Source organism: Carassius gibelio, chromosome A18, assembly GCF_023724105.1.
Source record: "Carassius gibelio isolate Cgi1373 ecotype wild population from Czech Republic chromosome A18, carGib1.2-hapl.c, whole genome shotgun sequence".
NCBI classification, from domain to species: Eukaryota; Metazoa; Chordata; class Actinopteri; order Cypriniformes; family Cyprinidae; genus Carassius; species Carassius gibelio.
In genome coordinates, this window is record NC_068388.1 from 22,511,749 (window position 1) to 22,536,822 (window position 25,074).

At 36.2% G+C, this 25,074-nt stretch overlaps 2 protein-coding genes across 11 annotated transcripts in view; one reads left to right on the plus strand and one right to left on the minus strand.

The window, feature by feature from the left end:
- Positions 1 to 2,123, minus strand: part of LOC127934242 (amyloid beta precursor like protein 2) — a 71,048-nt gene extending 68,925 nt beyond the window's left edge. For 4 of the 8 annotated variants that reach the window (XM_052531491.1, XM_052531488.1, XM_052531485.1 and 1 more), the window contains exon 1: positions 1,838 to 2,110. In XM_052531491.1, the coding sequence (XP_052387451.1) occupies positions 1,838 to 1,909 (72 nt within the window). In that variant the 5' untranslated portion in view covers positions 1,910 to 2,110. Of the gene's footprint in view, positions 1 to 1,837 lie in introns of all 8 variants that reach the window. The other 4 variants (XM_052531489.1, XM_052531487.1, XM_052531486.1 and 1 more) reach the window with 2 other exon arrangements.
- Positions 2,124 to 5,284: 3,161 nt separating this feature from the next.
- Positions 5,285 to 25,074, plus strand: LOC127934244 (suppressor of tumorigenicity 14 protein homolog). Of its 3 annotated transcripts, none has more exons than XM_052531492.1 (20): positions 5,285 to 5,424; positions 6,101 to 6,213; positions 11,396 to 11,555; positions 11,660 to 11,790; positions 11,874 to 11,944; positions 12,624 to 12,778; positions 13,171 to 13,203; positions 13,884 to 14,118; positions 14,230 to 14,372; positions 14,506 to 14,609; positions 14,691 to 14,794; positions 16,040 to 16,176; positions 16,341 to 16,445; positions 16,551 to 16,658; positions 17,561 to 17,674; positions 17,796 to 17,909; positions 18,009 to 18,192; positions 20,621 to 20,889; positions 21,211 to 21,347; positions 23,938 to 25,074. In XM_052531492.1, the coding sequence occupies exons 2-20, from the start codon at positions 6,166 to 6,168 to the stop codon at positions 24,094 to 24,096; spliced, it is 2,511 nt and encodes an 836-aa protein (XP_052387452.1). In that variant the 5' UTR covers positions 5,285 to 5,424; positions 6,101 to 6,165; the 3' UTR covers positions 24,097 to 25,074. The 3 variants fall into 3 exon arrangements, with proteins under 3 accessions (XP_052387452.1, XP_052387455.1, XP_052387453.1); XM_052531495.1 differs by having other exon boundaries at positions 5,371 to 5,424; positions 6,104 to 6,213; XM_052531493.1 differs by lacking the exon at positions 5,285 to 5,424 and adding an exon at positions 5,823 to 5,961.

The window sequence follows — 25,074 nt, forward strand, 5'->3', positions numbered from 1 at the left end:
CATAATTATGTCAGAATGCCCGACTTGTTGAGTTGTGTATATATATATATATATATATATATATATATATATATATATATATATATATATATATATATATATATATATATATATATATATATATATATATATATTAAGGGAATGTAAACAAAACTTGTAACAGTATGATAGATCCGTGCATGAGGTCTTAAAGAGACAGCGCCTAAATAAATCAGCTGCTGTCTGTCATTAATGTTTATGCTTACATTGAATACTAACCAGTGATATTTTAAAGTTAAACATAAATAGATAATTCTTTGTAGTATTTCAGCACCTGAATATTACTATAACTATTACCATCAGCTGAAAAATGTTTATTATTGTCTTTTTTAGTTAAAATAAATTCAATTCAGAGTTTGAAATAAATTTTTTTTTAATTATATCTTACAATATAAATATGAATCAACAACATTAACTGTAAAACACAAATACACTGGGTGACAAAACTCCCCCCTCAATTAAGGTTGATGTTGATCAGAGAGCTTGAGGAGCGATCGGATCAAAACAATCAAGGACACAAGGAGTCAAATGTATAACAAAAGACAAAAGCAGTAATAACAGAAACACAATAAGGTCGTAATATTGATCTGAAGGTAAAATGATTCTTTGATTTTCTACAGCAATGCTTTTCTACGCACATCCATCAACATCCCTGCACCTCCTCATGACGGTGAACCACAGGCAGCGCCTTTCTCTCTAAATGCAGCAATTAGCAACAAAGAGATTGCTTTTTTTTTATTTTAGTGCTTTGCAACCATTATTTCTGGCGCTGAAAACAATGGTTTCACAATTTGTTATATCATGCCTTCAGGCTGAGCTCTTATAGGAAGAGCATGCCATCAGAAATGAGCGCAGAGACTCCTCTTGGACAAGGACAGGTTTAAAGCAACCAGACAGGGATCGTCCCGGAGACTTGACTTGGCTTCATCTAATATACCACACAAATTCATTTGCATAATTTGCCTACTGTGAAAGCAACTTACATGTTTCACAAGGCCGACCCATTGTTCTCTGACGAACACAAACTTGCCCTTTAACATGGGGAGTGCACCTAAAGCTCGTCACACCGATCACAGCAACCCCCTGAAAGCTATTTCTGATGAATACATCTAATGATCTGAATCATTTTAGTAAACTATACTATCAGATCAAATATGTTGAAGCGGTTTGTCCAGTTGGATTGTTTGATTTTTATTAATTTTTTATGGTTTATGTCATTTTACATTAAGCCAAACCTCAGAGCAGATACAAACCTTTATAAGATCTCTTCTGATCGATTTATCAAGGAAAAGTGTGGATATTCTCCAATGTAAGATCAGGTTATAATTCATAAGTTTATGAAATAACACAAATATTAAAACGGCAACTAACATTACTGGTTAAAATGAAATTTGAAGATATACAGAGATTCAGATTCATTCAGATTTCAGCTACAGAGGACTTCAAACTGGCACTAAGATTAAAAAAATCTGTGTGTGTGTGTGTGGGGGGGGGGGGGTTCAAATTTCCAATACAACAACAAAAATAAAAGTACTAAAATAAAAAATAAATAAAAAGGCATTTAACCTCTACAGCCTGTCCGAAGAAAGACCGTCCAAAGACATTGTCAAAATTGAACATTTCATATTACATTATAATCATCAGTGTGATGATTTCATAGGCTGAACATTTATTCTAAACTACTACTTATTCAGAAATATTAATATCACTATAAGAAGAGGTTTCAGTACAAAAATATTAATGTAAAAGAATATAAGATAATTGCGAAAACGAGGGGGTAATATTAGTGCGCACGCACCTCAATGTATCCGGCCAGACTCGGAACAGCGATGACCAGAACGAGCACAGACACGGCCGGGATTAAACCCATCTTCCTCGGTTACTCTCTGCTGGGGCTTGTGCTGAAATTATCCCGATGTGGATTCTTACAAGAGGCTATTAAACAGAAAGCAGCTAGGTAAACGATCCTCGAGCGATTGCTGTGTGTGTCTCTCTTTCCTGTGTTTTTCCCACTGTGCGTTGATCCCGCTCTGAGTGCGCGTGGAATGTAGCGCGTCCCCGACTGCCACTGCGCGAGCTCTAAAAACAGGATCAAGCGCGCCACCGGGCGTCTGAAGAAGGGACCTAGCGGAAATGAGGTCATCATGCTGGGTGTGTGCACCTTGCAACCCCCTGAAATGTTTAGAGAATGTTTGTTTGGTGTGTTGTTATTGTATGTAGTAATATATACACGGACATTTATGTGTGATTGAGATGTGATTGTAAAAGTGTATATTTTGTCATATGTAAGTTATTGTTCCCCATTTGAGTTTGTAAATTTTTTCCACACTAGAGCATATAACTCTAAGGGAATCTAAACATATGAATCTGTCTATGTGTGTGCCTGTTCAGTCGAGGATACGTCTCTCTTCTTCCTCACTAACAATACATATGCTATTGTTAGATTTTCATAATGGCTATTTCTAGCCTGCCTAAACATGTTTTTACTTAAAAGGAAAATTCACCCAAAAATTACAATTCTTCCATCATTTACTCAATCACAGTTGTTTCAGACCTGAATGAGTTTCATAATTCTGCTGAATACAAAAAAAAAGGTATTTTGAAGAATGTGGTTAACCACATTCAATAGACGAATAAAAAAAAAAAAACTTAGGTGAGATTTTAAATTTTTTTTTTTTTTTTACTATCCCTTGAAACTAATGGAAAAAAACACAGTGTAACTCTAAACCCAGTTGAGTATTTCTACCAAACAGGTGCCACCTGTCACAACCTCATCATTTGCAGAGAGAAGCTGCCACACAGTTACACCAGAATGATGCATCATAGAGGACTGTCAAGATATTTCACTGGAACTTGGTCTTCATTACATCTATTTTCTGTTTTACTTCTGTATTTATAAATATTCAGTGTCGATTATCATGTATTCAGTTAATAACTGTTGTTAGAGCACTGTCATATATGCTACAATTTCATTTGTCGAAAAAGTTTTGATGTAAAACCCTAAAATAGACTAGAAGATATTATAAGACCAGGCAGATAGAGAGGTAGAAAAAAAAGATTATAAACAAAATTAAAAAACGAATTATTATTATTAAAAATGTTATTTAAAACACCAGTGTTGTCTCATATAGAACTTTCAAAGCATGGTCCTTTATGAAACCATAATAAAAAGGGTTGTATTTAGTACCAAAAAAAATAACTGTCTAGAACCATTTTTCTTATATGTTCTTCCCAACCATTGGAAACGTATGCAGAAATTCCTAGTGGATTACATATAAAACCATCTATTAACTATCTTTTTTCTAAGAAGTTAATTTATTTAATTTTTAATTTTTTTAATGAGAGAGAGAAATGTTTATTCACAGACAAAGTGAAAATAAATGAAACATAAATGCTAATTACAAAATAATACTGTATATGATTTTCTTTCCAATTTTGTGTTGCATTGACAGAAGTTTCACAGTCAGCGAGGGGAAGTTGACATGACCAAACCACACATTTGGTATCTCATAAAAGTCCACAATTTCCTCTTTAACATCAGTAGCGTAGGCAGAATTTTATTTTTTAGCAGGCCTGGGCAGAAGTGAGTGGGCATAGTAAATAACGGACAGAGTCGGACTCAATATTCAGGTCATTTCAATCTTTTCTTCTTATCCTGTTGAAGAATAAACTGTAATACACAGCGGGAGAAGTAATGTCACACAGCAGGACACTGATTTACATGTCCATGTCTACCTGTGAGCACAGACACGGATGTACAGGTGGTCCATGTAAAATCAGTAGCAGCGGGCAGAAAAAACCACATGGTGTTTGACCCCCTGCAGTTGTTACACAATAGACTGTCTGCTTCTCCCATCACACCACATTTACACAATCCAATAGTCAATACATCTGACAGATGTCATCTGCCCTCTGTGCAACTTATTCATGTTTTCCCACATTCTGATGCACATGTCTATACCTTATATATTATCTTTAAGAGTTTTTGCTAGATACTGTGTGCTATTGATTGTGCAGTTGCTGATGCTATAAATCCAAGGGTCAATAAGGACATCCATCTAAACATTTATCTGTGTATCTATATAAAATTGCCATTTTGAGAGACTAACCCATATCCATTTCTGGTGAATATTTGTATGACTTACCAAATCTTTTGGTACCCTCACTATAAGATTGCCTTTTGATTATAATTTAGTTGTTAAATTTCTATACTGTATATCATTTTATTTAATTTAATTTATTGAGTTAAGCAAATAGATTTGGTCAACAAACTTTACCATATTAAGATACACTCACCTAAAGGATTATTAGGAACACCATACTAATACTGTGTTTGACCCCCTTTCGCCTTCAGAACTGCCTTTATTTCTACGTGGCATTGATTCAACAAGGTGCTGAAAGCATTCTTTATAAATGTTGGCCCATATTGATAGGATAGCATCTTGCAGTTGATGGAGATCTGTGGGATGCACATCCAGGGCACGAAGCTCAACAGAAATTGAGACTCATCAGACCAGGCAACATTTTTCCAGTCTTCAACTGTCCAATTTTGGTGAGCTTGTGCAAATTGTAGCCTCTTTTTCCTATTTGTAGTGCAGATGAGTGGTACCCGGTGGGGTCTTCTGCTGTTGTAGCCCATCCACCTCAAGGTTGTGCGTGTTGTGGCTTCACAAATGCTTTGCTGCATACCTCGGTTTTAACGATTGGTTATTTCACTCAAAGTTGCTCTTCTATCAGCTTGAATCAGTCGGCCCATTCTCCTCTGACCTCTAGCATCAACAAGGCATTTTGGCCCACAGGACTGCCAAATCCAAGTAACTGAGCAGATTGTGAAATACTCAGACCGGCCCGTCTGGCACCAACAACCATGCCATGCTCAAAATTGCTTAAATCACCTTTCTTTCCCATTCTGACATTCAGTTTGGAGTTCAGGAGATTGTCTTGACCAGGACCACACCCCTAAGTGCATTGATGCAACTGCCATGTGATTGGTTGATTACATAATTGCAATAATGAGAAATTGAACAGGTGTTCCTAATAGTCCTTTAGGTGAGTGTATATTAAGAATATATGATATCTATAAACTTTATTATTACTGGCATATTATATTGTATTAGTATTAGTATCATTTTACATATTTGATTTGTGTTGCTCTCTCTCTCTCTCTCTCTCTCTCTCACTCTCTCTCTCTCTCTCTCTCTCTATAGCTATATGTGTGTGTATACTAATACAAATAATATATCTATATAATGATATTATTATTTTTGTGTGTTTTTAATTATTTTTTTGTATTGGTCTATATTTAGTAATACCTACTCATCGTTTTTCCAGTGAGCTCTATTAAGTGGAAACGCCATATTCATGCAACAGAAACCTACAAGTCAAGTTTGTATCATTGAAGGCTTTGTCTCAAATTCTACTACTTACACAGTCTTTTCGGTCCCATAGGCGCATTCCGAATCAGTCTACAGGTATGTTGACTAACCACGCGCTCTAAGTAGGCAGCACACTAATAAGATTCCGAGACATAGTAGACGCTCGCGGAAGGTGAGTCACTCCGCAGCAGAAATACTCATCGATACTGAATTTCTACAGTCATATCTATACTTTAAATAAAGCCTACCTTACAGTTGCTTTAAAATGTTAAGGTATGTAGTCACTTATATCGGTGTATTTAGGACTATTGTGTAGATTGGAGATTGTGTTTTAAAGTGTTATTTCTGTTTAGTGCTCACCTGTAGAGCCGGTATCGCTTGAGTTAGTCACGCCCACTCTACCGGAAATATCTTCCTCGTTTCTCAGGCAGTCGAAACAATCTTCACTCTCGCAGGGGAACATACAAATACCTGGTTTTAATCCTGTCATCTCGTTCTTGAGACATACACGTCTTAGTTGGTTCCACAGTTCATTTAAAAGGACGCTGTAATTTATATTTGTGTTGTGTTTACATTTTGTTCCTCGTGCACTTGTTATGGTCGTGTTGTTGATTTCCACACTCTTAAAATAGCAAGCTTGGTTTTTTTTTTCTTAAAGTACACAATTCTTCGTCTTATTTTATTAGCAGAGGAAGAAGTGTGAGGAGAAGAAACGTTTGTAGATAATTATTCTCCTGGTGGTCTCTCAGAAATGGACCCTATGGATCGAGGAATGCGCTACACTCCCGGATCCTCTTCGGTAAGATTTACCCAGACTTTATATTATTAACAACTTAATAGTTTCCAACCTCAAACATGTAATGAGTGATATCTCACATATCTGTACTAAGAGCTGTGCGGTGGGCATCTTTTATCACTTGAATGTATTTCATGTTGTGTCGACCTGTTTCGTGAAAGGGATCATTTCAAGATCTGCAAGGGCTGGAAGTTTAAAACTATAAATGTATATTTTATTTATATTTAATCTTATTTACAAGATTGTTGTTATGGTGGTAGGGGCATTGCTGCCATCTATGACTATGTCTATTGCTGTCAAGGTTCCCACGCTCATGGGAAACCTGTAAATATCAGGAAGTCATACATTTTTGGGTTCAGGGACTCAAAATGTGTTCGTAAGTTAGTATTATGTTATGTTAAAGCTCCTCTAACACTAATATTTTTAGTAGATGTTCTTTACAACTTTGTGGCTTTAACAATCAAGATGAAAGCTAACATTGATTATATAATATATATATATATATATATATGTATAATTTTTTGTACCTGCAAGGCCTTGTAGGTTGACTATAAGATGTAATGACACATTGCACAACCTGACATTTTGATTGTTAACCTCTATACTGAACTTGTACAGTTAACAAACTTGAAAAGTAACTCTGTGAGAACAAGCCCAGGTGTTCAGCTGACATTCATTCCTTTTCTTTTCATCTCGATCGGTTTGCATGTGTTGGGGATTTCATTTCTGTTTGTGTTTAAGTCGTTCTGCTTGACTGGTTTAGCTATGCTTCATTGTTGTCTGTGAGGATTGGATGCCAATAGACTTTTACAAGACCTTAAATGAAGTGCTTCCAGTCGACAACTGCATCTTAAGTCTCTGGCGATTATATGTAGCTCTTATTTTAAGGGATTAAAAAGTCACTGCTAGTGAATTGTTTGGTTATATGTCGTGGTGACTGATACATGTTTCTCCGCAGAATGTGGATGCCAGCATTTAGGGTACACTTAAAAAAATTATAATAGTATATATATATATATATATATATATATATATATATATATATTATAATGTTTTACTAGAAAATGCTATTTCAGTCTTTATTTTGAAACAATTTAAGTTGAGTTCAATGTGTTTTTTGGCATTTGTGCGTGAAAATATTTTCCTACAATAAGTAAATACTACACCCATTTATTTCAGTGTACTACTAGGTGACTGTTTACCAATATAATAAGAACTGAGACATACCCTACTTTGCAAAAAATAAAATTAATATTCATTTTTACTAAATATTTCTTCAAAATAAGTGAAAACATAATATCTGCCCTTTAACGGGCTGTTTTTAAAATCTTTAACCAAGATCTCAAACATCGGTTTGTCACTGGTTGCTGGGAAGTAAGTAGTGACACGCAGCTTAACTGCATTACTCACCAGTTTGACAGTCGCTCAGATGTTTTCAAAGAAATCAAAAGCCATCTCTGTTTCCGTCATATGTAGTGTTGAGAAAAAGTTGGTCCATTCGAAAGGTTTATATAAATTAACCAGTTCAAAATATGATTCACAGGGTCCCTGAGCATAGTGTGGTTTCAAGTTTTCTAAATCTGTATAAAATAATACTCTTGATAAAAACAATATAAACATAAAAAGATTGGGTTCTAAGATATAAAATGTAACTAACTTGTACTTGGGTATTGTTTTAAAGCAACACTACTAGTTAAATGCAGATCAGATTAAGTGTTTTGGTGCATATGTGGTTTAATTGATTTCATGAATCAGTTTTGAGTTGAAGGGTCAGCACCACGTCATGTTATTGTGTATTTGTATGATACCTGTGTGTACACCTGCATCTGTTACAACATGCTTACGGCGGTTAGATTTACTATGAGACAACACCCCCACAAATGAAACCTGAAAATGACTCTGTGAAATCTCACTTATTCAGCAGTGATCAGCTGGTTTTTCAATGTCGTCATAGAATGTCAACTGCTTGAAGGGTTAGTTCACCCAAATATTAAAACTATGTAATTAATAACTCACCCTCATGTTGTTCCAAACCCGTAAGACCTCCGTTCATATTCAGAACAAAGTTTAAGATATTTTAGATTTAGTCCAAGAGCTTTCTGTCCCTCCATTGAAACTGTGTGCACGGTATAATGTCCATGTCCAGAAAGGTAAGAAAAACATCATCAAAGTAGTTTGAAAGTTATTTTAAATTGTAATAATATTTCACAATATTATCGTTTGTACTGATTTTTTGATCAAATAAATGCAGTCTTGGTGAGCATAAGAGATTTCTTTCAGAAACATTAAAAACTCATACTTAATTAGAAACCTGGTGCACTTCACATCACGTGTAAATGCTCTTTTGTCACAAAGTCCTTTTATTTATTTATTTTATTTATTTTTTACACAAAATTTACACAACAGATGTAACTGTGTTAAAGAAGATGTGCTGTCCTAATCTAGAAATGCTGCAAGCCGTTCTATTCGCTGCGGGAGTTTCACTCGTTCATTCTGGTGAGTGTTTACATTCCCCCGCAAGCGCATGTGAGCTCAGCTTTACAGAAACTTGCTGATCAGGGGCCTGTACCATGAAGCCGGATTATTTGGCTAGCCAGGTAAATTTCAGTTTAGTTTGCACCAATCCTGGGTTTTAGGTACCATGTAAGTGGCTAGGCTTTTAGCTGCGTTTATTTCCATAGTAACTTACACTCCACAGCTAACCTGCTCTGGGGCAGGCTATGTTCTGGATTAGAGATCTCAAACTGAAGCTGGACCAATCAGATGTGAAAGAAGTGACACATGTCTGACACAGTCACTCCAGTTTATCTTGCTCATAATTAAAGGTCACTAATGCTAAAAAAAAACAACAACAACAACAAAATGATAATTACTGAGTCTTTTATGATTTATATAATAATTGTGATATTATTATTTATCTTTTACACACAAGCAATTTTACTTTAACAGTTATTATAAATCGTTTATTTTAAATAGTAATGTATACATATAAGATACAGATCAAACGATTGCACTATTTAAAAAATAAAAAATCTGACCTTACATGTTTTAGTCTCTTATCACTATATATTTTCAAATGTGTAAACTAAGTTAACGAGTTTCACTTGTGACTTCACTGATAAAGCAAGATAATTTATTTTATTTGTCCTCCTTCATAATTCATATGACGTTTAAATTGGTCATATTCATCAATCTGTTAACCTTTAGCAAAACCTTTAACCTTCAGTTTTGAATCTCGCTAAGTAAATCAAACTTTCTTTGTATTGCAAGGCCGTGATTGGCTGTTCACCAGTGATGTCACATATTCATGTGCACACGCTCCACAAACTCAGGATCAAAGCCTGAGTTGACAAAGAAAGTTGATGATCAGCATCATGGTACCAATAAAGCCGGACTGGAGAGGTTTGGTTTTGTCAACTTAAAACTAATCCTGTAACTCTGAATTTGTTCAGCTACCATCATGGTACAGGCCCCAGATCACAGAGACAGAACAACAACACCCGGACTCTGTTTTAATCATTCTCTGGGTCTTTAATAAAGGCAATCTCTCCTATGAACTGCCAAAATACAGACAGCATGTTACATGTCCCACAAGAGACAGTCGTATATTGGATCACTGTTACACCACAATAAAGTATGCATATCACTCTGTTCCTCGAGCAGCTTTGGGACATTCTGATCACAGCCTGGTTCATCTTATACTGACCTAAGTCCTTTTCAAACAACCGCTTTCACCATCCACACCTCCTGCACCCCCCCCCCCCCCCACACACACACACATGCAATACAGCGAGGATGCTGTACGCCAGGTCTTCCGGAAGCAGAAAAGGAAAAAAGCACCAGACCCAGATTGTGTTACACCAGCCTGTCTGAAATCCTGTGCTGACCAGCTGGCCCCCATCTTCACACAGATCTTCAACAGATCACTGGAGATGTGTGAAGTCCCTTCATACTTCAAACGCTCCACCTTCATCCCCATCCCAAAGAAACCCAAAATTACAGGACTAAATGACTAAAGGGCTGTGGCTTTAACATCTGTAGTCATGAAGTCATTTGCAAAACTGGTGCTGGCCCACCTGAAGGACATCACTGGACCCTTGCTAGATCCTCTTCAGTTTGTCTACAGAGCAAACAGGTCTGTGGACGATGCAGTAGACTTTGGACTGCATTATGTTCTGCAACTCCGTCTGTCACTAAGGACACCTCTGTCAAGCTCCTGAAGTTTGCAGATGACACCATACTCATCGGCCTCATTCAGGGGGAAGTCGTGGCCTAATGGTTAGAGAGTCGGACTCCCAATCGAAAGGTTGTGAGTTCGAGTCCCGGGCCGGCAGGAATTGTGGGTGGGGGGAGTGCATGAACAGCTCTCTCTCCACCTTCAATACCACGACTGAGGTGCCCTTGAGCAAGGCATCGAACCCCCAACTGCTCCCCGGGCGCCGCAGCATAAAGGGCTGCCCACTGCTCCGGATGTGTGTGTATGTCACTGCTCTGTGTGTGTGCATTTCGGATGGGTTAAATGCAGAGCACAAATTTTGAGTATGGGTCACCCACCATACTTGGCTGAATGTCACGTCACTTTCACTTATTTATGTCATTTCTTGGTTAAAGGCATCTGAAGAACTGTTAAAACAGCAAGCTTTATTATTATATATATTTTTAGCATGGTTTATATTAACATAATATTTATTCAAATAAAGTTTCATCACTTATCCTTGTTAAATGTTTTCTATTGCTTAAAATGCATGATAATATTTAGTAAATACAGTAAGAAAGTAAAAGCAGTTAAAATTTCCACAGTCCACCCAAACATGCTTTTCTCAACTCAATTATTTAAAACCAATTTTTTGGTGGTGTCTATGATGAATGGTATTACAAAAAAAAAAAAAAAAAAAAGTTTGATTGCTTTATAAAAATGTAGACAGTCCTCCTTCTCCTCTGAAAACAACACCTAGGGAAGTGTTTTGATGCTGCTCTTATATAATACATCTGAATCTGTACTTATTCTGTCAGAAAAGCTCTGCAATTTACTGTGTATTTTCTGTTCAATCCGATTCTGTTGAGGATATGTGCTGCAGCTTTAATTTTTATGTATTTCTTCAAACTGACTTTTTTCTGGTTGAATTCAGAGACCCTGAAATTCACAGAGAATGTATAAAGTATATATTTTTTCTTTTGCTTTTAGGATATGAACTGGGAACTAGCTGACACATTCTTGCCAGCATCAGATAATAAAAAGCTGAAGAAGAAGAGGGGCCCTGGGAAAGTTGGGATCATTGTTGTTGTGGTGATCTTGGCTGCTGTTTTGGCTTTGACCATTGGGCTTCTGGTCTGGCATTTCCACTGTAAGTCAGTACTGTAGCCACAGACAGCATAACACTGTTACCAGTGTCCGGCCTGATAGTGCTGATCACATGTTTGTTGGTTCGTGTCTCCCTGGTGTCTTCAGTCCGGCAGAATTTGCAGTCACAGAAGATTTACACCGGCTCAGTTAGGATCGCAAATCAAGCTTTTGTGGATGCGTATGAAAACCCGGACAGTGCAGAATTTAAAGACTTGGCAAACCAAGTCATGGCTCAGGTAGGAATCAAATTATAACTAATTTGTTTTGCATAATGATGACAGTTGAAAAGTGTGTAATTAATTTTTTTATTCATGTTTAGCTAAAATCAATGTACTCCGAATCTCCACAACTGTCTAAATATTACATTGGTTCCGAAGTCCAAGCCTTCAGGTACGAAGAATACACACATTTTTAAAACACTTTTTGAATGTTTTTTTTGGTTTTGCAGCTATCTTTGCTCATCCAAGATGTAGATGAGTTATTTCTTAATTAAAACTGCGAAATTTGCTCACCAGTAGATCCTCTGCAGTGAATGGGTGTCGTCAGAACGAGAGTCAAAACAGCTGATAAAAACATCACTTCTGGCAAAAAAAGTCCAAAATCCATAATAACATTTCCTCCACTGAAAAAGTCCATCCCCTGTTTTCCTCTCACAGCAAAACCCACTGACGGACTGTAATCAGCTGTTTGGACTCTCATTCTGACGGCACCCATTCACCACAAGGGATCCAGTAGTGAATAAGTGATGTAATGCTACATTTCTCCGATGAAGAAACCAACTCGCTCATCTACATCTTGGATGGCCTGAAGGTAAGTACATTTTCATATTTAAGTGAACTATTCCTTTTGGATCTGCACAGACCATTTTGTTTTGCCTAAATTGAAATGTTTTATTTGCATTTCATCATAAATGGGCAAAATTTTTACTTTTCACTATTGAAAAATAACTTTAATGAACAATAAGTGGCTAAAGTTCTAACAAATTTTCATCAATGTGAAAATGCATTTTTCTGGTAGTCGTTGATGTACACTGTTATATTGAACGTGGCCTGTCTCTGTCTGTCTGCAGTGAGGGCAGTGTAATAGCTTACTATGAGTCAGAGTTTGCTGTTCCAGCGGGACAGGAAGCAGAAGTGGATCAGGCTGTGAACAGGTTAAGCTCCAAAGTTCGCAGAGTTGGGGAAAAACAGGGTCCCCTGGTCTTTGATCATGTTGTGTCTTCAGGTAATACTGCATAGCACATCCATGACATAGTTTGGATAGATGGATGAAACTCATTTAAATGTGTCTAGGTCATATTTTTCAGCAAAATCTACATTAAAAACTTTGCCTAAAGAAATAAATGTACAAACTTACAAATAGTACAACAGTAATCAGATCTATAAATGCTTAAAATAACATTTCATTATTTTATTTTGCATTACAGTAATGAGATTGGGGGTAGTGTGCTTAATTATGATGAAAACAATTTCCTAAAAATGGGTTTCTCAAACAACTTTTTTTTTGTGATTATGGGTTTTGTGAGGTTCACTTTGATACCGATCTCTAGATTGCTTGTTATATAATATTTGAATTCCCATGATCCTGAAGCACAGATGTCAATCTTTCATTAACAGCTCTGGACACACGTTTGTTCTCAAAAGCCAGGGGTGAGTAGTCCATTACTCATGTCTCTCATGTCTCTCATATACTCTCTGTAACAAAACCTAATGAGCTGCTTCCATAGCAAGTTCTGAAAGGTAACCTAATGATGCTGAGATATCTTAGTTTTGCCAAATTATAAGGCAGCATCAGCAATCCCATCCCATAATGAACTGCAACAAGATCAGTTAAAAAAAATAGACCGTCACGTGTGGTTTCTGTTCAGTTTGAATGCTGCCATAGAAAGCAGCTGACTATGTAAGCAGTAGGCAGCAAAGCAAATCTTAGTGCTCTTTTTCCCCCCCCGAAGTTTTAAATTCTGGATTTTCCGTTTTAATTTTTCTGAATTCCATTTAAATAATACTTTAAAAATTACAAATGATGTCTAATCAGTTGCATTTATAAAGCTATTAATTTACATTTAGAATAAATATCCAAGTGTAAACACTGTTGTAAAAACTGTGGTATCTTAAAAAAAAAAAAGTTATTTGGGAACTACATTCTACTGTACAATTTCTTCAAGTTAGACATGGTTGAATTCCGCAGTTCTCTCTGTGTTTCCCATGTAGTGGAAATCCTAGGCACCAAAGTTCAGTGGGTTTTGGAACAGAATTCCCTAAGCACTCATTAATGTACTGTGTATCCAATAATAAATGTGTAAGAATAACATATTTTTCTGTATTTCCAGCAAGTATGAGATACTCCCAGCACGCCAAGAGTTCTGCTGAAGAGATCATTACATCCCCAGGTTTCCCCGACGAACCTTATGCTCCAAACACTTTTGTGCAGTGGCAGCTTCGGGGAGACCCAGGCCACGTGCTAAAGTTGTCTTTTGACACCTTCAACCTGGAAGGAAACTGTTCAAATGACTTTGTGAGAGTGTATGACTCATTGGTCGCCGTGGACAAACACCTCATGGAAGAGTAAGGGAACTATGAACCGTGTTTCCAGATGGAGCACCATCTGGTGGCTTTATATGCATCTCTAATATCAGCGTGTGGAATATGAACTCAAAGTTTTTCTCTCTCAAACAGGGAGTGTGGCTTTTACTCTCCCAGTAATCCTTTAAATTTCATCTCGTCCCGGAATGTTATGCTGGTCACCTTTGTAACCAACGAAGAAGGGAATTTTCCGGGTTTCAGAGCCCGTATGACTCAGATCAGTCAAGATAGCAGCGGTAAAAAAGAATCCTTGTTGTTTCAACAAAAACATATTTTGAATGATTAATATGTTTTTATGATTATATAATATAATAATAGAGTATGCTGTACTGTGAACTTTCTAATCCTCTCGTTCTCCCCGTTTAACAGATCTTGCATGTGGTGGTAAATTAGGTGGAACGTCTGGTAGTTTTAAGTCACCCAACTTCCCCAGTTATTACCCACCCAACAAAACATGTCAGTGGGACATCCAGGTGAGACATTCATTTTGATCTAGTAAATGTCACATTGAACGACTGTTATAACAGTGTTATACCAATCTCTGTTGTTTAAAGGTTCCTGATGGTAAACACATCAAGTTAAGGTTCACCACGTTCATGGTTTCTACAGGGAGTCTGAATCATTGCTCTGGAGATTATGTGCAGATTGTTGGTGTAAGGTCCGTATTTTAAAACTTCTTGTAGACATTACACAAAATTGATCCTCTAAGAGTGCTGATAAAGCGCTTGGCCGCATTAGACATTTCTTTTGGATCTTCCCACCTATTTTTGTCTTGTATTCTAGTAAAAAGGTTTAAAAATATTAAAAGAAGATTTATTTATTTTGAGAAGAAAAGTTGACACAGAAAGTTGTCTTTAGAAATTTAGTTATGCTTGAAACAAGAAAAAAAATCCATATTGGCTTAAGAAGGTTAAATAAATGAAATGGGCAAACATTTTAATTGTTTAGTTTTTTTTTTCTCGTGTAAATGTATTTAGTTTAAAATATATATTTTACTGGAAAGCAACAAAAATATTTAGTATGAAAATTACATTTAAAAAATGGTAAATGAGCAGTTTCTAGTTTGTCATTTTAGCTAATAAATATTGAGATATTATTGGCTGAAGGGTATAATGTTATTTTTTTCCTCTCAGATGATATTTTGGGTTAAATTAATAAATCAGTAATTCTGAATAATTCTAGTATGGTCACATGTATTGCTCATCTTTTGTTGAGATTAATTTAAAAGCGGTGTACAGTACACTTATTATAGAAACAAATACATTGAACAGTCTGGGTTTAAATGTTTTGCTCAAGGGCATGAGGTGAAAGCTCATGGAAAAAGTACTGGGTTTTAATCGTTTAAAGGAAACAACTGACAACATCTCTTTGATGTTTGTCATTTTTACAACTTTTACAACTTACAAATATCTTCTTTAATCAGCTTAAGCAGCGCTCATTTATCTTGAAATCAAAAGTAATATTACTAACAATTTAACAATTAAACTTAAATTTCAGCACATAAAAACTATATACAAAGAAGGGTAAAGAAGTCACAAAAGTTCAGCCAACATTCTTTCAATAGCAACAACATATTTAGTTCAGTAGATGTTATGCAGTTAATCAGTATATGGTTCAGTAATTTAAAGAAAAAAGTCTCTCTCTGACATAATTTTCTCCATGGTAAATAGTTTTCTTTTCTTGTCTATCATATTCTTGGGAAGAAAAAAAAACCTGGCTAGGTGTTCTGTACTAGACTAACTGAGACTTGTCATGGCACTTGTATACTGTTGTTGTTCTCTTGTTGGTCTTCTATTGTTCTCAATTGTAAGTCGTTTTGGATAAAAGCGTCTGCTAAATGATAAAGTGTAAATGTAAATGTAGTTGGAGGTTTCACACGCACTGCTTGTTTGTTTCTTTGCAGCACATTGTGTGGAAAGCAGCCTGAAAATACCATAGTGACCGTCAACAGTAACAAGATGACTGTTGTGTTCAAATCGGATTCATCACAAGTAGATCAAGGTTTTAACGCCATTTATGAGGTCTTTGAGCCCACTGACCGTAAGTTAAGACATAAAAATGGTTACTAAGTAAAAAGTAGAAAAATATTTAACTATTGGTAACCGTCTGGCCTGAGGTGGAAATAAATAGACTAATTGATGCAGTTTTAAAATGGTGTGAGTGTGAACATATTAAAAAGTGAATCCAGTTTCTGAATCTCTCAGCCTGCCCGTATAAGTTCCAGTGTGACAACAAGCGCTGTATAAACCCACCTTTGCGCTGTGACGGCTGGAACGATTGTGGTGACAGCACAGACGAGAGGAACTGCCGTAAGTGTGCAGCGAACTCTGTCTCAGATTCACACACAGAATTACACACTTGCTCTCTGAATATGACCTGAGTTCAGATATACTGAGATTGAATGTGGATTTCAGAATGTGATGCCAGCATGATCAAGTGCAGAAACGGGTTCTGTAAGCCGATGTTCTGGCGGTGTGATGGAGTAAATGACTGTGGAGATGATACAGATGAACTTAATTGTGGTAGGAGCCTTTTCTTTCTTCCTTTCTCTCCGACTTTTTCTCTATATTCATTCAAACGTGAGAAATGCTGCCTCCACAGGCAATGAAAGGAGAAGACATGGAGACACAGACACATTCAGTATACAAAGATACTATAATAGTCTCAATTTAAGAAGTTATTTAAACTTTTTATTTATTAAAATTAGCTTTTATATTTATCACTATTTCTACCAAGAATTCAGCATTTTATTCACTTAGATTTTTTATGAGGACTAAGGATCTCAAATTTGAAATTGGTTAATAATGCAATTATGCCATTTCAGTTCTGTTATTTTCTATAATTAATTAATTATCTGTTTTTATAATACATTAATGTTAGTTAACCCTGTAAAGCCTGTCATATGAAATAATATTTAGATGGATGCTTTTATGGATCATATAGTATTATATAGGAGAATATGGAGCTTGGAAGAAAAAACACCTCAATTTTTTTGGATTTTTTTGGATTTTCCAAAAACAAATTCAGTATTTAGTAAACCTAAGTTGCCTCCATCCAGTAAATTATCATCTTTAATAAGAATATAAGCATAATTTTTCCATTCACTTTATAAAAAAAGGATTTTACAGTTCAAAGACAAGTGTACCATGACCTGAAGAGACTGTTTTTATAATAACACTAAAATAAACTATCAGTCAGAGGACAGAAGGCATGTGGTAGATTGCATAAACAGGTTTCCAGCCCAAAATTAGAGAACTTCGAGGAGATGACTTGGAAATGCATTGATCAAAATATTGTGATTTGGAAGTTACTCTGAAACCCATTTCCTCATGCGGTACCCTGTCTGTGGATGGGCCTCTGTATTCTCCAGCACTCAGAAACACATCCTCATCTGGTTTAACACCGCTGTCCTCTTTTCTGGCAGGCTGTAACGTTGGAGAATTTCAATGCAACGACAATCAGTGTGTCTCAGAGAAGCTGAGGTGTGACGGGAATCGAGACTGTAAAGATGGCTCAGATGAAGACGGCTGTTCAAGAGGTGACAAAGAATTTATCGTAGTATTATTTTTATTGTTTATTGAATTCAAAAATATTCAGAGAATACATTTGGAGACTTTAAGCGGATTCTTTCTCTTCATTCGTTCTCATTGTGCTGTCAGATATCTGTAAAGACTCAACGTTTCTGTGCGGTAATGGCAAATGCTTAACCAAACCGAACCCTATGTGTGACGGGCAAGTTGACTGCGACGACGGATCAGACGAGTCCAACTGCAGTGCGTGCAGAGCTTCCACTTCCTCACATCTATTCTTCAACACATATCCTGCATTGTTAAGCATTGGTTTCTATCTCTCGCTCTTTCTTTGTCCTCTAGACTGTGGTAGGAAGGCTAACTCGAAGCCTCGAATTGTGGGTGGGCAGGAAGCAGATGTGGATGAGTTCCCATGGCAGGTCAGCCTGCACGTTAAAAACACCGCACATGTTTGCGGCGCATCAATCATCAGTGAACAATGGATTGTGACGGCTGCCCACTGCGTACAAGACGAAGACAAAATCAAGTAAATGTTCTGTTTTCTTTCTTTAACTGCACCATTAAATAAACCTTTCAAAAACTGTTTGGACACTTACACTACAGGCCAGAAGTCCAGAAGGAATAATTAAGATTTGTTTGTTTAATATATATGAAAGACGTCACCAAGGCTGCATTTAATTGAATTTATATATACAGTAAAAAATAATTTTAAAATTTAAAATAAGTTTTTGAATTTATTTTAAGATAGAATTTATTTCTGTGATCAAAGCTGAATTTTCATCATCATTACTGCAGTCTTCAGTATCACATGATCCTTATATTTAAAACAACAATTGAAATAGAAATCCTTATCCTTTACTGTCACTTTATCAATTTATTTTATCCTTTCTGAATAAAAATATTAATCACTCTCTTTTTTTTACATCTTTAAATCTTACTCCAAACATTTGAATGCTAGTGTATGACGATTTCCACAAAAATGTTAAGCAGCAAGAAAAAAAAATCAACATTGATGATAATAAAAAATGTTTTTTGAGCAGCAAATCAACATTTTAGAATGATTTCTGATGCCGAAAACTTTTTTACTGTATTTGGTCTTCAAATAAATACAGCTTTGGTAGAGAGTAGAAGAGATGTCTTTAGAAATGGTAGTGTCAAAAGTGAACATCTTTGTATTAAATAGCAAAAGTTCTGAAAAGTTCTAGTATCTTGTGCCGCGTTTCCACCGAAATTACCCGGAACATTTTTCCCAGGAACTTTTTTCTTCCCACACCTGTTGCTTTCTGCGTTTCCACCGCGGTGTAAAGTACCGGGAAGATTAGGCAAATGACTGGTGACGTAGGTCAGCGCGTGTTTCTCAATACAAAGTACCGCTGATTTAAAAAAAAAAAAAGGTACGCTGATTTTGGACGTGCATCATCGGTAGTTAGTTCTGACTTAGTGCATTCGACTGGGGAGTGTGATGTCAGCGACGACACAAGTCTGGTAAATCTATAAACAGCAGCGTAACTATATATATATATATATATATATATATATATATATATATTATACTTGATAACTTCAGTCAGCTCGTCTTGGCTACTGCAATTATCCTTACTGTATATTTACAATAAAACGAAATAGAATATCAAATACCACTGCCTCCTTTGGTTTTCATTTAAGCATTTTAACAGCTGCAGAAATGTACTTAGTACAGGGATATGTGTATATGCAGCCATTACAATGAAACGAAATATTATATAGACTTGCCTTTTTTATTTTCGTTTTAACATATAGATAAATTGAATACAGACAAAAGAAAACCTGTTAGATTTACCCCGCAGCTGAATTATATTTTATGTTTAACCACTAAAGACACATCAGAGCCAGCGGCACTTATCAGAAGGTCTATCCCAGGAGAGGCTGCTCTCTGCGGATACATGAGGACTGAGCTCCCGCTAATCGAGTGGAGCTCACCGTCTCTGAGATCGGCGAAACACATTTTTAAAAAGGCGCTGTCTATATAAATAAACCACAGATTTGAGTTTTAAACAACTACATTCTCGCCTGAAATACTTTTAAAATTACATTTCATGACACAATAACAGTAATATTTTGAAAATGTTGATCCGAATAAATGGTGGTTGAACTCAACCAATGCTACGTGGACTCAACCAATCAGCATGTTTAGCGCCAAAGTCCCGCCCCGAAAGTTCCGGAACTTTAAAAAAGTACCACCTCGCCAGCAGGGACTTTCTGAGGGGCATTTTTTTTACCCGGAACTTTATTTAGTTCCTGGTTCCTGCGGTGGAAACACACCAAGTACCAGCCCAAAGTCCCTAGTTCCTGGGTAAAGTTCCTTTGGTGGAAACGCGGCTTTGGTTTGAAACTAAGATCAGATATATTAAACTACATTATGGAACTTTGGAGTCTTGTGCACAAGTCACATATAAAACATTGCTTTGTTTTGTGGTTCTACACACTGCTTTAAAAAAGTTAATATAAATCGTACACCCGTAAAATTAATTTATCAGTTACCGTATTTTTCAGACTATAAGTCGCACCTGAATATAAGTCACATCAGTCCAAAAATACGTCATGATGATGAAAAAAACATATTTAAGTCGCATTTATTTAGAACCAAGAAATTTATTTAGAAAAGAGAAAACATTACCGTCTCCAGCCGCGAGAGGGCGCTCTATGTCTTCAGTGTAGACTACAGGAGAACTGAGCAGCATAGAGCGCCCTCTCGCGGCCGTGGACCGTAATGTTTTCAAGTTAATTTCTCTTGGTTCATTTCTCTATCTTCGTGTCTAATTTTGATAAATAAGTTGCACCTGACTATAAGTCGCAGGACCAGCCAAACTATGAAAAAAAGTGTGACTTATAGTCCGTAAAATACAGTACATTGGTTTTCTCACTTTAGAATAGAAGAGAAAATGCTGATGTCTGTACACCTGATGAATTCACAGATATTCTCAGCCGGGCACATGGGAAGCATACTTGGGTCTCCACACACAAAAAGAGAAACAGAAGGCAACAAAGAGATTGATAAAACAAATCATTCCTCACAAAAACTACAATGCCTACACGTATGACAACGACATCGCTCTGATGGAGCTGGACTCACCCGTGACCTTCAGTGCCAGCATTCGACCCATCTGCTTGCCCACTGCCACTGACGTCTTCCCGGCTGGTGAAACGGTCACTATCACCGGGTGGGGTGCCACCAGAGAAGGAGGTCAGTAAAAGAGCCACGCAATAATGCTTTAAACCGTTCACAAATCCTGCAGTATTTCACCCCAAGAACAGAAGTTCTCATCAGTCACACTTTACAACAAGGTTGTATTTGTTAAACAAACATTGAAAAATACTTCTAAAGGATTTATGAATCTTTATGGTATTAGTTGATTTTGACATTTACTAATACACTATATAAACTCAAAAGATGTAACTGTTAATGATTATAATGGACCTGAGTGAATATGAAGTAACAGTGAATAGGGATTCAGTGCTTTAACTTAGTGTTTAATTTGTGTGTGTGTGTGTGTGTGTATTTCAGGCTCTGGAGCGACTGTGCTGCAGAAAGCGAATGTTCGCATCATCAACAGCACAGTGTGTAACCAACTAATGGATGGTCAGATCACGTCTCGCATGACGTGTGCTGGCGTTCTGACCGGAGGAGTGGATGCCTGTCAGGTGGGTTTCATAAAGACCACTGATGAATGTGCTTTAAACAGACACGGACACAGGACTATTCCCTTTAAAGCATGTCTGGTTTATTTCTGTTTATTATTTGATTTAGTGGTCAGTATCAGAGATTCTATTTATTCATTTTTTACAATTTAAGTTTTGATCAACATTAGATTTTTATTTGGTAATGCTCATTTTTCCCTATTTTTAGATCTAGATATCGTATGCCATCATCTAATGCTCACTTAAAGTTGATGTTAAAGAGAAGAATAATTTTAACTAATTTTTAACTAATATTTTCTATTTAGGCATTTACAAATATTTTATGTGTTTTATTATCTTTTTTTTTGTTTTTGTTTTTAAAGTAGCATTGAATTTAAAATAGGTCTTTTATTGATTATCATTAGAGCTGAAACAACGAATCGATTTAATCGATTAAAATCGATTATTAAAATAGTTGTCAACTAATTTAGTAATCGATTCGTCGCTAAATAAATTTTATTTGCCATAAGCGGCTCATTTCGTGCATATTTCAAATCTGCGGTGACCAAAGTGTGGCAGTAATGAGCCACCGGAGGTTTTACTCAGCCAGTACAGCAGGTGAAGTAGCGAATAGCCAATAGCTGGCCTCGTTTTATGTCACGTGCTTCCCGAACAGCGTCTCTGCAGCATTCAGCGGGAAGTGGGAGTACTTTACTTTGAGCCTTCAAAATGAAGAGTAACCTGTAAACTCTGCACTACTGAACTGTTTAAGGGGCCGTTCACATATCGTGTCTTTTGCGTGCTCAAGTTCGTTATTTCCTATGTAGGCGCGCAGTATGCACTCTCATAATGGAAGCGACGCGGTCGCGACATTAACATTTAAAGCTTTACAAACATGTTATGTGATCAGTTTGTCGTTTACCAGTTCATAATTCAGACTTGCAGCCTAATTATGACTGAATGAGAGAGGTAAATGTTTGAGTATATTTAAAATGCACTTCTTTTCTAAGTATTCACTGCTCTTTTTCACACAGAAGGTTTTTTGTGTGTGTCCCAATTTTTTTTTTTCTGGACAACCTTCTGATGGATTTTACTTTAAATTGTGAGTACCATTCAGGTTTCATGCCATTGGCACTTTTTTTCGAAGGATTGTTTACAATTTCACAGCATAAGCTATAAAGCTTTTTCCCAGTAAATAATAAAATACAATGCACTGCAATTTTATTCTGTTTTATCCTTATACTTTTATAAAAACGATTATTTTGATAATCGATTAATCTGTCGATTATTTTTACGATTAATCGGTTTATGTACTTATATTTTAGTTTTTTCCATTTTTTTCCCCAAGTAAATTATTAATAAAGGGTCTTTATCATTCAGCATAGATTTTTAAGAGATTTTAACCATTTTGCATTGTCATATCCTCATCAAAAATATACCTGGAGTTGTTTTATTATGTTAGTAATCCTTTGTCGAACTCTTCTGACCACCGAACACTGACCCATACTCTAGCAAAATTCACAAGGAGATTTCAAATATTGTTTTCACCATGGCAGTCCTTAGAGCTCCTAAAGTAGTTTAACATCCCAAACAAAGCTTAAGGAATCTTTGAGAACATATTTTCACGAAGTATAAGGATAAAACAGAATAAAATTGCAGTGCATTGTATTTTATTATTTACTGGGAAAAAGCTTTATAGCTTATGCTGTGAAATTGTAAACAATCCTTCGAAAAAAAGTGCCAATGGCATGAAACCTGAATGGAACTCACAATTTAAAGTAAAATCCATCAGAAGGTTGTCCAGAAAAAAAAAAAATTGGGACACACACAAAAAACCTTCTGTGTGAAAAAGAGCAGTGAATACTTAGAAAAGAAGTGCATTTTAAATATACTCAAACATTTACCTCTCTCATTCAGTCATAATTAGGCTGCAAGTCTGAATTATGAACTGGTAAACGACAAACTGATCACATAACATGTTTGTAAAGCTTTAAATGTTAATGTCGCGACCGCGTCGCTTCCATTATGAGAGTGCATACTGCGCGCCTACATAGGAAATAACGAACTTGAGCACGCAAAAGACACGATATGTGAACGGCCCCTTAAACAGTTCAGTAGTGCAGAGTTTACAGGTTACTCTTCATTTTGAAGGCTCAAAGTAAAGTACTCCCACTTCCCGCTGAATGCTGCAGAGACGCTGTTCGGGAAGCACGTGACATAAAACGAGGCCAGCTATTGGCTATTCGCTACTTCACCTGCTGTACTGGCTGAGTAAAACCTCCGGTGGCTCATTACTGCCACACTTTGGTCACCGCAGATTTGAAATGCGCACGAAATGAGCCGCTTATGGCAAATAAAATTTATTTAGCGACGAATCGATTACTAAATTAGTTGACAACTATTTTAATAATCGATTTTAATCGATTAAATCGATTCGTTGTTTCAGCTCTAATCTGCCATTTATAAAAATGATTATCTGCTTTTTGATATCATTCAGAATTTGAATATTGGGCATCTCTAACTTAAATGCCATTTTATTTGTATCTTTTTATTTTCTTGATTCATCCTCCTGTTATTGTAATCCATGTAAATAACCCCCTCTCTCTCTCTTTAGGGGGATTCTGGTGGTCCTATGTCAGTTTTATCAAATGAGCGTATGTTCCTGGCAGGAGTGGTGAGCTGGGGTGATGGTTGTGCTCGCAGAAACAAGCCTGGCATCTACACAACCGTGCCAAAATTCAGGGCCTGGATCAAGGAGAAGACAGGAGTATAAACTGCCTCAAAGATTATAATGAACTGAAGTTTTATGAACCGTTTTGTTTTCTCAGGTTGCAAATGTTTTAATGACACACATGGCCTGGCTGAAGAGAAGGACAGACTTTTGACCAGTTTTTGTCTAACAATTGTTTTATATGTTTATATATTTTATGAGAGTGGAAGGTTTTATTCTGTCTTAAAATGTGTAAATAAATGTCTTGTTTTCTTTTTTAAAGGTTCATTCTTGAAGTGAAGCTTTTATTGTTTGAATATGAAAGATTTAGTTTTTAGCTTTGGTCTGTACCTGGGGATTTTCTCTGGTTCAAGGAGTGTATATTTCTAAAGTCTCGATCGCATACTTGAATGTAAACATCTTCAGTCTTTTATGACTTGTGCAATATATATGTATGTAATGTGAGAGTTAAACATGGAAACACTTGAAAGGAAGTCTGGAGTGCTTAAGGTTTGATTGAGGGACTACATTTGAAAAATACATTTAGAAATAATAAAATCATTGTTTCATCCACCATGATTGAACAGTTTAGCAAATAAAATGTGTATCTGGTTAATACAGTGTGAAATATGTATTATACTTTTACTGAAAGAGTGCAATAAACCGGTTCTAGAAGTACAAATTCCATTCAATTTCTGCATGTTGGAGATTTGTTTGATAACTTTAAATAAAGACTTGCATGATTTCAGATATATTCAGTATACACTCTGTCATTTGATTGTTAATAGTGTTGAACATTTTAATAGTGCTGAATAATTTAGTTGTAAATCATCCATGTCCTTTAACTTCCAATTTTACCAAGTTTGACCAACATTACTTTTGTTTACCTCAGTAATGTAAATGCTCCCCCGTGGTATGTGACGAAATGTATATTATTTTGTTTATCTGGAAAAAATATTTTTTTGCAGTGTTTCTGTTACTGGGAGGTCTTAAAACTATGTATATTTTTGTACAAACAATAAAAGGTTGTTTCAAATGGTT